At 36.0% G+C, this 16,769-nt stretch overlaps 2 protein-coding genes across 2 annotated transcripts; one reads left to right on the top strand and one right to left on the bottom strand.

Moving 5' to 3' along the window:
* Window positions 1-1,640: 1,640 nt before the first annotated feature.
* Window positions 1,641-2,606, bottom strand: LOC133864601 (phytosulfokines 3-like). Its single transcript, XM_062300985.1, has 2 exons — window positions 2,215-2,606; window positions 1,641-2,095 (listed from the first exon to the last, which is right to left on the bottom strand). The coding sequence occupies exons 1-2, from the start codon at window positions 2,329-2,331 to the stop codon at window positions 1,952-1,954; spliced, it is 261 nt and encodes an 86-aa protein (XP_062156969.1). The 5' UTR covers window positions 2,332-2,606; the 3' UTR covers window positions 1,641-1,951.
* Window positions 2,607-15,507: 12,901 nt separating this feature from the next.
* LOC133864912 (light-inducible protein CPRF2-like) lies at window positions 15,508-16,471 on the top strand. The gene has a single exon (XM_062301353.1). The coding sequence runs from the start codon at window positions 15,563-15,565 to the stop codon at window positions 16,208-16,210; it is 648 nt and encodes a 215-aa protein (XP_062157337.1). The 5' UTR covers window positions 15,508-15,562; the 3' UTR covers window positions 16,211-16,471.
* Window positions 16,472-16,769: the final 298 nt, after the last annotated feature.

Genomic DNA, 16,769 nt, shown 5'->3' with positions numbered 1-16,769 from the left:
CATGAAATAAATCATTTTGGTTTCGCTAGAATGTTATAATTCCCGGCCATGCACTTGAGTACTAGTGTTAAAGCTCAACGGATGAAATCAAGGACAGCAAAAAATTGAGTGCGCTAATTGAAGATAGTCAAAAGCTAAGGGGGCCGGCCGGTTTGAATCTAGAATGAGGTCCAAAGCCTCCATCCTGCTCTACTTTTCTAGAAACTAGAAAGGATATATAGGAAGGATGGAGATCGAGAACCATATATTCATGCATGACCATATATATATATATATATAATCAATAAATAAATAAGCAGAGAAATGCAGGCCGGAAAGCGAAACATGCATGCATACATATAATATAAGTAGATCGAACTCACGCTTAATTAATCGCTTATATTATAATATAGGAGCAGGTTTTTCCAAGGCCTTAATTACCCTTTTATTTTCGTGCCTCACAGATCGACAATCTTGGAAGGTTGCAATCAAATTTATGTAATTCTCAACTGTCAACTAATTTCAACGACATGTACGTACATTTGAGTTATTTCTAAGCTTCCCAACCGAACTCACAATTATATTGTTTACATTGAATTCTGAATAGAAGAAGTGGAGAAGCTAGGAGGAGGCCTGTAGATCTATAATAGGGCCGGGTGATCAGCCATATATGGGTCACCATTAAACACTCAAACAGTTCCACCAAACTCACTACTACTTCTTCCTTCATTTACTTCTTTTGTCATTTATATTTGCATATATATATAAATAAAGCATCCTAGTAGTTGAAATATGATCTTCGGCTTGAATGGATGTGCATGTGTGTGGTGCCTTATCACAATATTCATGCACATCATCGATACAAGGTCGAAATTTCATCATATCTAGCCACATCCATTTATAATTATTTCCTTTTCTTCCTTTATTTTCTGGTTTAATTTAACTACCAACAAGCATATTCAAAAAATATTTGGAGCTGCCCAGGGCCGTAGAGCTTTTCTTTAATGTAGTTATTTCAAGCACGTTCTTTTTTGAACTTTGGAGCGTAAAATTATCAAATGTGTTTGGACTATGGAATTAGTTTCTTAGGACGACCAAACCATTCATCAAATATGCTTTTTTTTTTTTAATGCGTTGCTTGCACGATGTAGACCGTTCATTTAAAATAAACAGTTAAAAATAGAGAAAAGAACAGATTATTTTCATTCTCATTGGCCTTCCCGGCCCCCATCTTCCTCTTACAAATTTTTCATTAGATTTGTGACACTCGCAACCACCCAAATTGAATGATTAATTTGTAAGAAAAGGACTTAAAAATACCATGCCATCTGAATACGTACGTTTCTGATTAACGGAATTGGAGCTGGTACGCGTGGTAGCTAGCTAGAGTCAAGAAGTGGGAATATTTAAGTAATTAACTACACGGCCTGCATGTATGGCCAGGGGATCATAATTACGATTGTCAGTTCGTCATTGTTTAAACCGATACACTCTAAAACTAATTAATTAAACTCCGATCCCCTGAAACATTTATATACTAATTAAGATTATAAGGACTTCGATCTCCCGCGCTTGCTCTAAACAAAAGATAATTTCAAATTATGGCTTATACTTTCTTTTACCCGAGAAATTAACTGAAAAAGCTAGCAAATTAAAGGAACTGATGAAAAACAAAATATATTTAGATATATATATATACAGTCTATACAGACACCAAAACTGCAAACCGGCAATTCATTTATCATGAACGCAGACAGAGATTATCTTCATGAATGGGTCAAATGTTGCAATCAAATGACATCCCATTTCATACAAAAAAGAAACTTTTGCTCATGAGCCGATGAGCAGGGGTGTCATAGGAAAAGAAAAATAAAACAAATATATAGGAAACATGAAATATCATATTAATTACCAGCAACAAGCATTAATATTATTACTTTTTATTATTTTTTATAAGTAGATAATTTCATGGTTAATGTCCCTTGTTCTGGGTGTAGATATAGTCGATGTGAGCAGCCAACGTCCTCCTCGCCAAGCATTCCTCCGCCCCAATTCCTTTACAGCTCTCAATATTTTCCAGCTCATGATCATCACCATGATCTGCTCCCTTACCGCCCTATTAGAAAAAGCAAACAGCAAACCAACGATAAATCAAACTCAGAAAAACCAATGACCGAATTTCTATACGTAAGTCTTAACAATTTGAAAAACATGTAATGTTTAATTTCAACCAACCCCATGCTGGGTTTCCGCTAGAATTGCCCCAGAAAAAGCTGAGTTTGGACGGGCAGCGTAGGTCAGCGTGGAGCAGAGGATGAGGGCGACCATCAACAGGGTGGCGATCTTGGCCATCTTTGATTTTTTTTAATACAACGGTATATAGCTAGGATAAGATTGTGAGGCAGAGAGAGGGCAGAGTATAATGAATTTATAGAAGAGATATGATAAGGATAAGACAAATGGGTGTGTGAACTCGAGGAGGAATTAAGGAGGCCTTTTACTATATCGGAATCGATCTGATTAGTGTGCCAAAAACGAGATTAAATTATATATATATATTTGAAGGGAGAAAAGCTGGAAATTAAGGGTGACCGCAGGAATTTAACGGCCGGATAGACAAATTAAGGAAAAGGGCTTGAAATCCTGCAGGTTGATGTTGCTGTGGGATTCTCTGCGTGCTATTTATAGAATGAATCGAATGATCATTTCCAATAGAACAACAAACGTGACTATTATGAACTATTTTTCTGTTAGCTATTTTAATTAATATTTTTCTTCTAGAATAAACAGCTTCTGCTTATTTACTATTTCTTAAAGTGTGTATAAAAAATATGAATAGCTAAAATAATATATATATAATAGCTTTTTTGACTACTCCAAAAATACCGATCGACTTTGCTTTAGATGAGAGATCATGTAGAAGTGAGAGACAGAGAGAGGGTCGTTGGTCAATAATAAATGCGCAAAAGGCCATAGCCTAAGCATTTAGACAATTATGATGTCAAAGAAATTCGGACATAACCTTACATATATAGTCCTTAAGTATTAGACACCCAAGGTACGCACTTTATCAAACATTTTGTACACCGTAAAATAAAAGACACTAGTCGTTAAAAGAGTAATGTTATATATTATGACGAGTAATTCTATTAGTATATTAAGTGTTCATCAAGTGTCCATTAAAAAATGAGGTAGCTTTTAAAATTACCATTTGATCAATCATACGCTCAATGATAATTTTAAAAGTCACCTCATTTTTTTATGGACACTTAATGTACTAATATGATGACACATGGATCAATATCTCAAAATTATTTTACTAACTATATTGGCCGGCATGGCTATTGACCGACTTCATTTTCTTCCTCGGCTCACAAATTAAAGAAAATTTACTACTTTTATATATTTTCTTAAATGTTAATTAGCAGTAAAATTAGCCAGCACGCGCACTAGAAGGTGTACATACTCATATCGAGGGTTCCTCCGCAATTGCATGCTGTGATAAGCTGTGAAATTTGGGCGATAGGCTGGCGGTGGCAAAGAGAGAGAGAGAGGCCGGAGAGAAGAAGACAATTTTAAATGAAACATTAATTTGACCAAAGAAGCAGCGTTGAGCTTTCTTTTGATTATAATAAGACTTTTTTAATGTACGTACGTGTCAAAATCGATCTCCACGTGAGGGGAGAATGTTAATATGTTCCTTTGGTGCATTCAATATAACAAAAAGAACCGCGCGTATCACGCAAATTAAGGATACTAAGGGTGCGTTTGTGATTGTGATTTCGTAGCGAAAAAGTGTGATTTTAAACCAAATCGCAGAAAATGAACCGTTTAGAAACTGCGTTTTTAAAAAATTGCGATTTGAAAACGCAGAAAAGTGCTTATTCAAATCGTTATTTTAAAATCGTAATTTTTAAAATCGCAAATTTAAACAGACCCTAAAATCAATATGTGTATATATAAATTAATCGTTTTTGCCGATGACTTACTACAAGCCGCACTGCTTTAATTAACACAAGGCCAGGGCTTAGTTCACAGCAAGTACAAGTTGGTTGGTTGTATATTTTAAACAAAGATTATATATATCATACTCATCCGACCAAAAAAGAAAAAGAAGGAAAAAAATTAGATTATATATAATATATATACATTGGAGCCACGCTGGTACAGATCGAAGAAATTATTGGAGGCAAAAGATATTGTTCGATCACGGCCGGATCGGAGGTTGACTAAAAACAATGGCGCCTCTTTCAAAAAGGAAAAAGAGCATGCTAGAAAAACGCAGCGGGCTGGGAATTAAGGCATAAAAAGAAAGAATGAGGCATGTTCTTGTAAAGGAATTTATGTGAAACCGAAAGCCGAAGCTTGAACGAGTCAAAAAGATTTGCCGGCCAGCTGATCAAATTCTTTCGGTAGGTAAAGTGAGATTACTAATTGGTCTATATTATACGTTCAGATATATATATATATATATATATATATGATTGTGTCAATCTCTTTCGATCCCTCCAGGCTCCATCGATCCTTTGCGTGCAAGTATATATATCCATAATTGGTCAGCATGCATGCAATACGAGTTTTATTTTAATTTAATAACTATTTGGAGTGATAATAAAAATAGCTACTTAATATATACAACGTAGATACAAATAATACCGATTTTAATTTATTAGAGTACGTCCTAATTAATATATATATATATATATATATATATATATATATGTATGTAGCGGTTGTCGATTAAAACTATATATATTGTTTGATGGAAGGATGGAATTAAGGTGATAAAGAATTTTAATTTGAAAATTAAAGTGTCTCCAACATAGGCTTACTTTATAAAAAGCTTATAAAACTTAGGCTAATCAAGTGGCATAGACTAGTAGAAGAATATATACTAGTTTAAATACTCGAATTTCTAACATTAGAAACTATGTCATCATTAATGTCCACCTATTGGCGCAATTATTCATTAAAAATATCAAATTATGCATGGTCAGCCATGAGGCCGCTAATTAAGCAATAAAATCATCTCGATCTACCAATGACAATTTTCATATCCTATATGTTGAAAATAGATGGATGTAAACGTCTTGAGGCTTGAAGCTAGCCTTTAATTAACTCGATTCATGTTCACAAATTAAGAATGACATGAAAGTAATCTTATATTATAGATATTCTCTGTCCTCAATTATTAGATTAGACTCAAAATTGGAGTACGTTGCTTTTAATTCAAATAACATTCTGATCGATCAGATATATAGCTAGAATTACTATTGTCGTTTGGGCTCCATATATATATATTACTTAAAAAATTAATAAAATCGATGACACAAACTATATATCATGATCAATCTTTATCCTTTAGCCATGCAGAGATGATTGACAATACGGGCCTTCATGGTGAGAATCCATGATCTATTGTTCAGACTTTATTGGACTGCTTTATTGTATGAAATTTTGAAAAAGTTTCACGGATACCTAGCGTCTTCTTCTTTATGATGTTACCTGGCAATGGCTGCCAGTAAGTAAAAAAAAACACACACACAGATATATATATATATATATATATATATATATATATATATATATATATATATATATATATATATATATATATATATATATATATATATATATAAAACTAAAACGACAAAGTTTTCACATTCTTTCAGACTGTACGGGAGTACGTGGGGTCCATAAAAGAAAATTCATGGACAAATAATTCATGCATATATGGTACAACCTGCTTTTTCCCACAGAATTCCATATTCATCAAACGAAAAAGATGATTTGATGTAGGGAGGCATGATTCTTTGCATAATAGTTATGTAATTATTGTATAAGAATAAAGTGACATAAATAGGTTTTATTTGATAGGTCTTACCACATGAATTTCACATAAAACTCACTCTATATTTCTTATCTCTTACATAATAATTGCACAATTATTATTATACATGAGACATTAGCCATATATATATATATATATATATATATATATATATAAACGAAGGCATGCAAGCTAGGCCTCCATCTTTACAGTGTATGTAAATTAATCATCGCTCACGAATTCAAAACATGTTAAATATGCTTATCTAATATGTTTGAGAATAAAGTTTATGTTCTACTTCCAATTATTGTCACTTCCGAGAGCTACGACTCTTTGCTGAACAGCGTGGATCTATACAGAATAATGGTGTTCCATCACCATGCACATGTCCTCCCGGCCTGCAATTGTCGGTGGAAAGACGGTCGATTTTTCTTGTCGAATTTGCAATGGATGTAGAGTTGCAATCAAACAATTAGAACCACAGTTTAGAAGAAACCAAAAAAAGAAAGGCCAATTACCGAACGAACAGCTAGCTAGGAAGCTGCATGTGCAATAATTTGGGGAGTATTGAATGATTGAGGTTTCGAAAGTGGGATTGATGTAAAACTTGGCAAAAGAAAGTCAAAGAGATCATAAATGAGTTTGTGGTCTCTGGTGTGAATACAATTAACAAATTGTTATTTTTTTTAAAAAAAAAATAAAAAGAAAGTTAGCTTGTCACAATGTCACATTGTCACTTGTCAGATTAAGCTACGGTATTTGATGTAAAGTTGCAGACGGCAATTAATAAAGGCGAAAAAATTGACATGAACTTGGTCGCTCGTGTCCCACCAGCCATATTAATCAACCGAGTATTTTTTTTTTTTTTTTTTTTTTTTAATGGCTAAGCCTGCGCTAAACATTGATACTAAAAAACTCGAAGGCATACAAGATGAGAAATGAGAAACAACCTCCTCACACTCTAAGCCAGAATGATCTGACTTAAAAATAGCTACCTAAACAAAATCTCAAATCTCACTAGAATTACAAATAAACCTCCTTACAATAAAAATTTCAATAAAATTTGAGCCACACATAGGTAAACTGTACATAAAAACATGAGAATACACAACACAAAGGTAGAAAACCTTAAAAAGTCGTTGGCAGTTGACAAGGAAGCAGCTTCACCGGAGTGACGGCGCGTGTAGGACACAAGCCGCATCTGGACGCATCCAGCAGTAGATCCGACGCCGTAGAACCCAGACACCGCCAAGCATAATCTGAAAAAGAGGAGCATGGCTTATACGCACAGTCAGAGAGTAAAGGCGCCCTGGCAACCGAGCATCTGAGTTTGAAGGGAAGTGGGAAAATGATGAAGGAGGGTTTGCCTATTAGCCTTAGACTATATATATATGGCATATTTTTATTCGTGTCCAAGGAATCACCACCTTCGTCCTTGCTCCTTGCTGGTCCAATTACTGATCAAATATTAATCAACACCATGCCTGGTGAGATGACACGTATGCGCACATCTCATGATCACTTTCTTCTGTTGCCCTACGGAAAAAGTAAAAAGAATCCCTTCACACAGGGTGACTACCTATTACAAAGACTGGACACTTGATTTTGTTTCTTTTAATGTTTTTCCTCTCTTTTGTAAGTGGTAGTACTTCTTGTTTACATATTATGTTGAGGTCCTATTAAATGATGCATATAAAATTATATAGGTTAATTTTAATTTGACTTATTTAATTAAATAAGTTAAAATTTTTAACTCTAACTCGCTAATTTCATATTGAGTTTATGTCAAATTTGTAATTCGTGTAAAAAAATTATCAAACTTAATCAAATGGTCACCGGAGACTTTTTTTTTTCTTAAGGGAAAGAGAGGTTCGTAGGAGCTTAATTGGGTGTTGTGCCTTCATAACCAACGATCATTGAGTGGTTTATTGGTCCAGTGGGTGTCTTAAAATACTTAGCATTGTGCTGGACGAAGATTAGTCCATCACAACCTTGGGCTTATATTTGACAATTCTCGGGGTAGCCGGAAGATAGAGGTTGGTTCCGAACATGCATTTCGAGCCCAACTGGGCAGCCATGCCTAGCTACTTGTTTGGACTGCCCTCTAGGCTCTAACCAAAGGAAGAAGGAGATCGAGGGCAGTCCAAACAAGTAGGGCCGAAGCTACCATGTCACGCGGGTGCTGAGGTTAGTTATTTTGTTGCATTGTGCTTTGTAAACTAAAAGAAATAATAGAAGAAGATACTAGAAATCTAGAGATTCCTGACTTTTTTCATTCTCTCCCAACTCCATCTACTGTTCAATATGGCCCCCAAGTCCAACCAATTGCCTGTTCATTCTTTAATTTGTCGATTCTTGGGAGTTTTCTTCAATTAACCAGTTAACTGGGAATAAATCGACTGAGTCCTGAAAGTGACATTGCAATAATGCAATTCACTGAAGATTAATTTTAAAATATAACCTACCTATACATTATACAATACAAATTACAGAGCATCAAACTAAACGCATAATTATTGATGCAACAGAAGGAGTATGAACAAGTATTTAGTAATCATAATTACTTCAAAGAAATCTATATATATAATCCACCCAAAAACAAATTATTGAAACATGCATGAGTAATGATTGATTGATAGTACTAATTAAGAAGTCCTATCGAAACATCCTTTTTGTATATCTATCCTAGATCAATTAATTCTTAATCCCCTAAGATTTACTAGGAAATCTTAAAGGAATTAAATTCTAATTAATTGACAAGATAAAAAAAAAATAAAATAAAATTGATCACCTATTATATATTCTTGATGGACAGTGATATATTCTTAATTATTATGAATAAAGATCAAGTAGTACTACTCCCCATTTCTAATGGACATATTAAGATTTAAGATGAAACTACCCAGGGAAAAACATGCAGCTATATATATATAATCCTCACAAAATTAATAAGGAAAGTCCTAATTACCTTTATATCCTCCGGCCGCATCTGTTTGAATGGTAAAGATCACTAAAGAGCATGCATGCTTTTATGCACCATTAAAATGAGATCCTCTCTAAACATTTCTGTGCTCGAATTAACTGATCCACGTGGTCCAATTCCTTTGTTCCACATCGATCAATTATGCGCGCACCTGGTCCCTGGCCTCCATTATCTTTAATTAAGATTATGATTTATGAAAGGATTCCAAAAATCACCACGATAATATAATCTCCTTTAATGACCCTTTGACACCTTACAAAAAGGAGGTCGATCCTAGCTAGCTTTTGTAATCACTTCAATAGTTGCAGTACTAGCTAACACGTCTGTGCTGCGCTCTTGGATTCTTAAATCACTTTGTGGGCAAGGTATAATTACTTCATATATACCAATCTTAATTTCCTTTGCCAAATTTATGGTGTTAGCTAGCTAGCTAGCTAGATTCTAGATAGCGTAAATCCTTTTCTTGATTCTTTACACTTGATCACTCGCGCACGCATGAAATCCAATTCTCCATAGAAAATGATTTGACATGATTCCCTAATTACCATCGATCGATTCATCCTCTATACGCAGGGCTTTCATTTGCTGGTGGGGTAGTGCATCGATCATGACCCTTTAATTAAATTAAAGAGTTGGAAATTTCCTCATTATATATATATATATATATATATAAAAGAATTAAAGAAAACCAATTAAAATTCTAGAGGATCTAGTAGCAGTTATCATCATGATGATTGTATAATTTTTTAATAGAAATAGATCATGTACTAACGATCGATTGAAATGTATGCTGCAATATTGTCATGTAAAATACAACGATGCCAATCAATCCAATAGAAACAAAATGTTTCCCTTTCACGTCGTGCCATAGCACACTTACGTTGGGAAATCCTATAAACAGAGAGATAGGTGATCCTAGCTTGCCCGCACACGTACTAATTAATACATGCATTCATAGAGAGAAATATATATATATATATATATAGTCCCTTTCCCAGCCGCCATCGTTTTCTCCTATGCATGGATACTCCTCCAACCCAAGCAAGCCAAAAGCATTAAAATACTGCTACTGGGAATTGTTAATAAAGACCCCCAAAATCCTATCCCACCACTCTAGGTGTGGCTAGAGACATCTATCTTCTTCTGTCCAATCCAATGGCTGATATTTCCACCTGCATGAGCTGCACCAACTTGTGCTATTGTAAAGCAAGCCTGATTGATCAGCCGAGGGCCAACACATTTTCGAGCCGTCAATGCAGAAAGATTGATGGTGTGCCTGCATTGCTCTTTCAAAGTATTGCGACGGCCTTTTTCACCTCTCTCCAGTGGTGCTCATGCTTTCATATTGGCACTAAAGACGGGCCTGATGATTCTGATTACTCTTCACTGATTTGCGAAAAATGACGGCCCCGCTCGAGGATCGAGGACAGTGGGTTGGAAATCCGGGCCGGGCAAATATATATTAAGAACAAGATGGAAGTGATCAAGTAAATATTAATTAATTACGTGAATGCTTCATTTGGTAAAATGCTTACCATGCATTGTAAATTTCATCACTTACAATCTTACACATATGATTATTATTATTGCCTTAGGTAATTAAGTAAAAATAAAGTGAATTGACTGGTTGGCTAGTATAATCTATTGTAAAGGATATTTGTTATTATGGAAATAACCTTTTTCATTTATTTATTTATTTTTATGATCGACTTCCTTCCTTCCATGTACAGGAGATGTGTATATATATTTGCCCAAAAATAAGGTGAATGTCTGTAAGTGGGCAAACGTACGAAATTGATGGCTCTGGGATCAGATACGCTAGTTTAAAGCCACTAATGATATGATCTTTCTTTTTGGGGGGTAAGTAAAAAAAATTGGTAAGTCCACTATATATGATTTGGGGTGCTACCCTTTTGGTTGGTTCTTCCGAGAATAAATTTGTCTAATATGTAGAGTCAATGGAAATATATCTTTCAATTTTTTTTTTTAAAAAGACAATCCCTAGGTTTCTTGTGTGAAATAATTGGGAGAGAAAAATTGTGTTGCCGCCTATATATATATATATATATATATATATAGCTGACTTGAGTTTTCATATGAATTAAGATGGATAAGATATTTCTAGTCACATCGCTTTGAAATAGTTGCAGATTTCCAGAATTACAATGGCTGAGGTGGAAACAAGTGTTTCGAGAGTAATCTCTTCGAAAGTGCGTGCTGCGTACTTTGGCAACATTTCTAATTAATAATTTTTTTCATCAAATTTTTTATTGACATAGTAAATACTATTCTTCAAAATTAAAGTCCAATTTCCGAGGGGACAATTGAGACATCATTTTGTTCGGAGACTTGCCATATATACATCCTCGATCGTGTAAGAATTAAGCATATATATATATATTCCCATGCATGGAAGAATTCTGGCACCCAATATTACACCCATCATCAAAATTGATGCTATATATATATATATATATTATATAGTTTCAAGCCACAATGATGGATGGATCCAATTAGCTAGAAGAATTAAGCTTTATATATATATATTGCTATATATATATGGCCAGAGTTGTCAAAGCATGGAGTTGAATTTAGCTTTTGGTTCCGCAAGCTAGCAATTAAGCAGATCGATCGATCGATCAATTTGATATACAGACGACGATCGATCACAGTAAAGAACAAGCTAGGCAATTATATATGTTGCGGACGTTGGAATTACAGTCTAAAAAACAGTGAAGATCGAGCTATTTTCAGTAAATCGTTTTCCACCTTAGAAAAGAAAATGTTGTTGCTAGATGGGTATAAAACACAGTACTCTCTAGATTTCATTTTTATTGGAGTCGTTGTCTGAAAAGATACGCACGTCGATCTGGAATGCACTACGAGTTAATTAAAGTCACTCCGATCCATTCAATTTATCTATAGACTATAGCTAGTGTATGATTCAACATGCATCCATTTTCTTTTCATCATGCACAATTCCTAATTTTCTTGTCCGGCCAGTACAGGACTCATTTCTATGCTTCCATGGGAATATATGCTTGATTCTACGTGGCGTCTGAAACAGATCAGGAGGAAAATTTCTTCAACCTAGGTGATGAGGATAACTAAGAAACTCCGAACCTGATGCACGTACGTACGGAAGAGTACCACTAAAATATTCCTAACTTTAGCCCGACTAAATTAAGGAACGAAATTGCTGGACTAGCTACTCCATGATACAAGAATAATTAAGTTTATGAACATTCAAGTTGATGCAAAAAGGGGTCTAATTAATAAAACAGTTTTGACGATCCCTAGCGGCCGCCCCTCTCAAAACCTCTCCTGTCTCCTGGTATCTTCCTTCTTCGTGCGGTCGGTGGGGGAGGAGAGAAGGGTATCTTTTCTTCCCTCCTCTCCTCTCTCCTTTCCTTTATGCGCCTTTTTTTTTTTTTTTTTTCTTTGCTTTGGTTTACCTTCTATCGCTTCTAGGGATCGGAGTTCCCCCGATCTAGATCTGGTGGTGGTTGATGTTCTCCTAGTCATTCCAGGGCTATGGAGGTTGTTTTTTAGTTTTTCTTTGTGCTTTTTTCTGTTGATTTTCTTGGCAGAAGGCTACATAGGACGTCTGTGTTAGGAAGCGGCTTTTCTGGTGTGTCTCCGGCGAGTTTTTCTGGCTGTGTTTTTTTTATGTCTTCTTTAGAGTCAGATCTGTGTTCTTCGGCTGGGTCCTTCATAACATGCGCCTCTCTATGGTGGAGATCGTTGGAGATCGATGGTTTCGGCGGTCGTCTTCTGCAGAGGGAGGTCCCTAGTGAAGGCATGTGTTTACACGCGCTGGTGCCGATGACAGCTTTTTCCCAACGCTGGTTTTGTTTAGTTTCTGTTTGAGTTTTTTGTTCAAAGTCTGCCTTTATAATGCTCAATTGTTACTGGACTATTTGTTGGCTTAGTAGCTAGATTATCCATATTTTTCTTTGCTTAGATTGTGCTTAAACGTAAAGAGCAGCTCAATTATTGTTCATATAATGTTTGTGTGTTGTTTAGATAGTTGTTTTAAGCCATATTTTTCTGGCTTAGGGTTTATGGGGTCTTGTACCTCAATTCTCTATAATTACCTTCGGCCATTCTTCAGTAATATATGGTGACTCATATTATCTATTAAAAAAAAAAAGGGGGTCTAATTAAACACACTCTGATCGATCCCACGGGCATGCAACAATTAATCATGTACGTGTGATATATATACTTCAAAGTTGGAAGAAGGATGTTAATTAGGAAAATATGAGATGATCCGTATATACTGGGAAATTAAAAAAAAAAAAAAAAAAAAAAAAAAAAAAAAAAAAAAATTTTTTCCATGTGATTTCACGTACGGTCCACTGCCAGCTTTAATTGAACAGCAAAATTGGGAACGTACGTGAAGACTGTAGCTGATGGTCCATATATATACCTAGCTAGCTCGATCGGCAGGCGGCATGGGGGGCATATATAGCACTTTTGAGGGGTAAGTGAATTCGTAAAGCCGACCCAGCACTTTTGAGGGGTAAGTGAATTCGTAAAGCCGACCCATATATATATATATGCCTAATTTCTTTGAATATTTACCATGTGATGGATATATATATATATATATAGTTTACAAAGAGTACTATGCATGCAAAAGGAAAAGCAACCACCTTGAAATGATGTCCTTTTTGCTAATGTTCTCTGAAATATATATGTGTCGGTGCTTTTCCTTTATCCTCTTCCTCGATCTACACGATTGGGATGCATGTTCATCAACTCTTACCGAATATCGATCGCCATTATGATACTCTCAAAACTTCAAACTGTTTGGACAATACCAAACGGCCACATGGTCTCTTTATTAATTTTGGATCCTTCTCTCTATAATATAAGGCACTCTCAGCTTTCCCATTAAAAAATATACCACCAGAATATTCCCCCATTTCATTACTCCTACTAATTAAGGGTCGTACGTTGTAACATGCATATATGAATTAATGGAGTAGTGTACTGCATAACAAAATTCACAAAGTCGAGCTAATTAGTGTGACGTGTCTGTCGTCCTTGAGAATCAAACTAGTAATATATATTTATATAGTGTAATCCCTGGCTAGCTTGTTGATGTAAAGAATAATTAATGTGGATTAATTATTAAAAAACAAATTAAGAGGATTTTTTTTTTGTTTAAAAAAAAAAAAAACAAAGCAAAACAGGAAAGCATCCTTTTGCCCGCCCATGATTTGTGATTAGAGCAGAACTTTTAGGTGTCGGCCTCGTGCTAACCATTGGTCATGCAACAACCCCATGCGCTTAATTCGCTTTGTTTCTTTTGTTTCATAACTTCCTTTAATTTCCAACCACAAATATGGTTCTAGGAAGCTATAGATTCCTGGCCTACTCCGGAAACTTTGAGCCCTACACAGATGTTTATTTTCACGCTGAATCTCCTCCACATGCATGAATGATCAATGATGATCGATATTATTTCCTATCAACTCGATCCCAGCTTCAAATCCTTTTGCCTACCTCACTTTTATAATTATAACCATTCTGTCTCGTAACCCACGTATATATACCTTCCCGCCATCCAAAAGCTAGCCGATCGAAATAAAAAATAAATTTTAAATTTTTTTTTTAAGAGAGAGAGAGAGAGAGAGAGAAAGAAGAAGAAGAAGAAGAAGAAGAAGAGAAGGAAGAGGAGGAGTTCGAAAATAATTAACCAGGTCTTCGATCGAAAATAATTAACCTGGTCTTCGATCGAGGACAAATATGTTACTATTATCTATATGGTTCTAGATCTTCCATTGCGATTTTTGGCAGCATTAATCGTGTCGTCAGATGACAAATTTTCAAACAAAAAATTATTATTATTATTATTATTTAAAAAAAAAAAAAAAACTGCATACGTAAGTGGTAATAATTAACCGAGGATGTCACTATATATCCTTAACACTAAATTAATTACCCCATGACATGTGGCGTGATCAGTGACCTGCAACAAATCTTCCATAATTCAAAGATGTCAAAAAAAAATTCATTCGTAAAACAGTTATCCTTATAAAAAAAAAAAAAAAAAAACTGCAATTGGGACACGGAGAAATTATTCACGAGTCACGAGCGAGTCCATAGCTCAACAGAAACCGGCTTGGCGCTCACTGATAGCCATCAGCCATGCCCATCCAATCATCCATTGTTGACACTTGACACTCAAAACCTAAGGCTAATGGGGCTCGGCTAGCCGGAGCGGAGTGGGTCCAACGTCAGCAACTTTTAGAAGAAAAATGTTAAATTTACAACACCAACAAAATAATCACACAACAACCTCTCACATGATGGTGGACCTCACATACTGGAACCCACCCTCATGTGAAGGGTTGTTGTGTGATTATTGTGATGGTGCTGTGTATGAATCAAATCCCCTTATACCCTTTTAGAAACTATTAAGGTCCTACTCCTCGTACCTGTGGCGGAAGTGGGTCCCCCGCAAGTTTGTTTCTTCGTGAGTAAGCTTAAACCCCAATCTTTTTCAGGGACCCACGGGGGCTTATATGTCACCCACCCAATTTTAAAAAAAGTGAGAGTCATAGTGCCACCTGACTCAAAAGCTATTCCCGCACGCACACAGCACACTGTTTACTCGCTTACTCCTAAACATGCGTTATTGGACCAAAATACCCCCTCTCTTTTATTTTGCCCATAAATAGGAGCCCCCTATGCCTCATTTCTTCCCTTTCTCCCTCCTTCCTCCCTCCCCCTTTCTGTTTTAGCAACATTCTGAGCCCATGTTGTCCGCATATCGGGTTCCCTTGCCGGTCGATACCATGTTCGGAAACCCATTTTCGGCTTTCGATGCCGGCTTTACGCCGTGGGACTGCCCCGAATTCTTCCCATCCATCCAATCCCCTGAACCCGTCTTTTCTAACTCCGGTTCTGAGGCTTTGATCCCGTCCCCGGCATGGGAACCGGATGCTTTTCATTCTCCCAAACCGGTCATTTCGAGTTCCGGTTCGGATGATCCGGACCAAGGCCGAAACCCGAATCATTTGAATTCCAATTCCGGTTCGGACGAACCGAAACCTAGGGGAGAGGTGTCTCCGGTGGACGAGCGGAAACGGAGGCGGATGATATCGAACCGGGAATCGGCCAGAAGGTCACGCATGCGTAAACAGAAGCACTTAGAAAACCTAAGGAACCAGGCGAACCGGTTTAGGATCGAAAACCGAGATCTTTCGAACCGCTTGCGCTTCTTTTTGTATCACTGTCACCGCGTACAAACAGAGAACAATCAGCTCCGGTCCGAATCCGACATGCTCCGACACAGACTGTTGGAGATAAAACGAATTATGGTCTTCCGGCGACTGCAACAACCCACAACTGCATGGCCATGCAACACTGCTATGTCCGAACCAATCCCACCATTAATTGCATGATCTTAACTATAATAACGGCTTCACTTGAACCTAGCTAAAACGAGAACAAATAGTCCTCTCTCTCTCTCTCTCTCTCTCTCTCTCTCTCTCTCTCTCTGTATATCAAGAAATAGCTGCTAAAGAAAATGGTGGGGTAGTCAGTGATTTTTGGGAAAGAATGGTTTGGAGAAAATGTCAGTCTTCTACGAAACTAGGGTTATTATGTAAAAACTTTAGTTAGTGTTTGGTGTATTAATTAAAGCATATATTTTATTGTTTTTCTGTTCTCTAGTGTTAAAATATCGTATACTAAAAGCTTCAATCTCATTAATGCCAATTGCGATCTGGGCCACATATAGTGCACACTCACCCATCAAACCACATATATATATATATATAAAATAATAATAATAAAAAAAACGCTGCCAAAATTAAGTTCGGTGCCATGATATGTGATTTGAGAAGTTTATTTATAATAAGGTAATCACGAAAGCAATAAAATCCTCTATATATATATATATATATATATATATATATATATATATATATATATAAGTTGAACATTCCAAAACCAATGGTC

Source organism: Alnus glutinosa, chromosome 3 (assembly GCF_958979055.1).
Source record: "Alnus glutinosa chromosome 3, dhAlnGlut1.1, whole genome shotgun sequence".
Classification (NCBI taxonomy): Eukaryota; Viridiplantae; Streptophyta; class Magnoliopsida; order Fagales; family Betulaceae; genus Alnus; species Alnus glutinosa.
This window is presented reverse-complemented; position numbering and strand designations above follow the sequence as displayed.

What these genes read in the sequence shown, in the direction of transcription:
- LOC133864601 (XM_062300985.1), bottom strand. Translation starts at nt 2,331, where the DNA reads ATGGCCAAGATCGCCACCCTGTTGATGGTCGCCCTCATCCTCTGCTCC. An exon ending in TAGCGGAAACCCAGCATGGG is followed by an intron (nt 2,096 to 2,214) that starts GTTGGTTGAAAT and finishes TTTTTCTAATAG; the next exon opens with GGCGGTAAGGGAGCAGATCA.
- LOC133864912 (XM_062301353.1), top strand. Translation starts at nt 15,563, where the DNA reads ATGTTGTCCGCATATCGGGTTCCCTTGCCGGTCGATACCATGTTCGGA.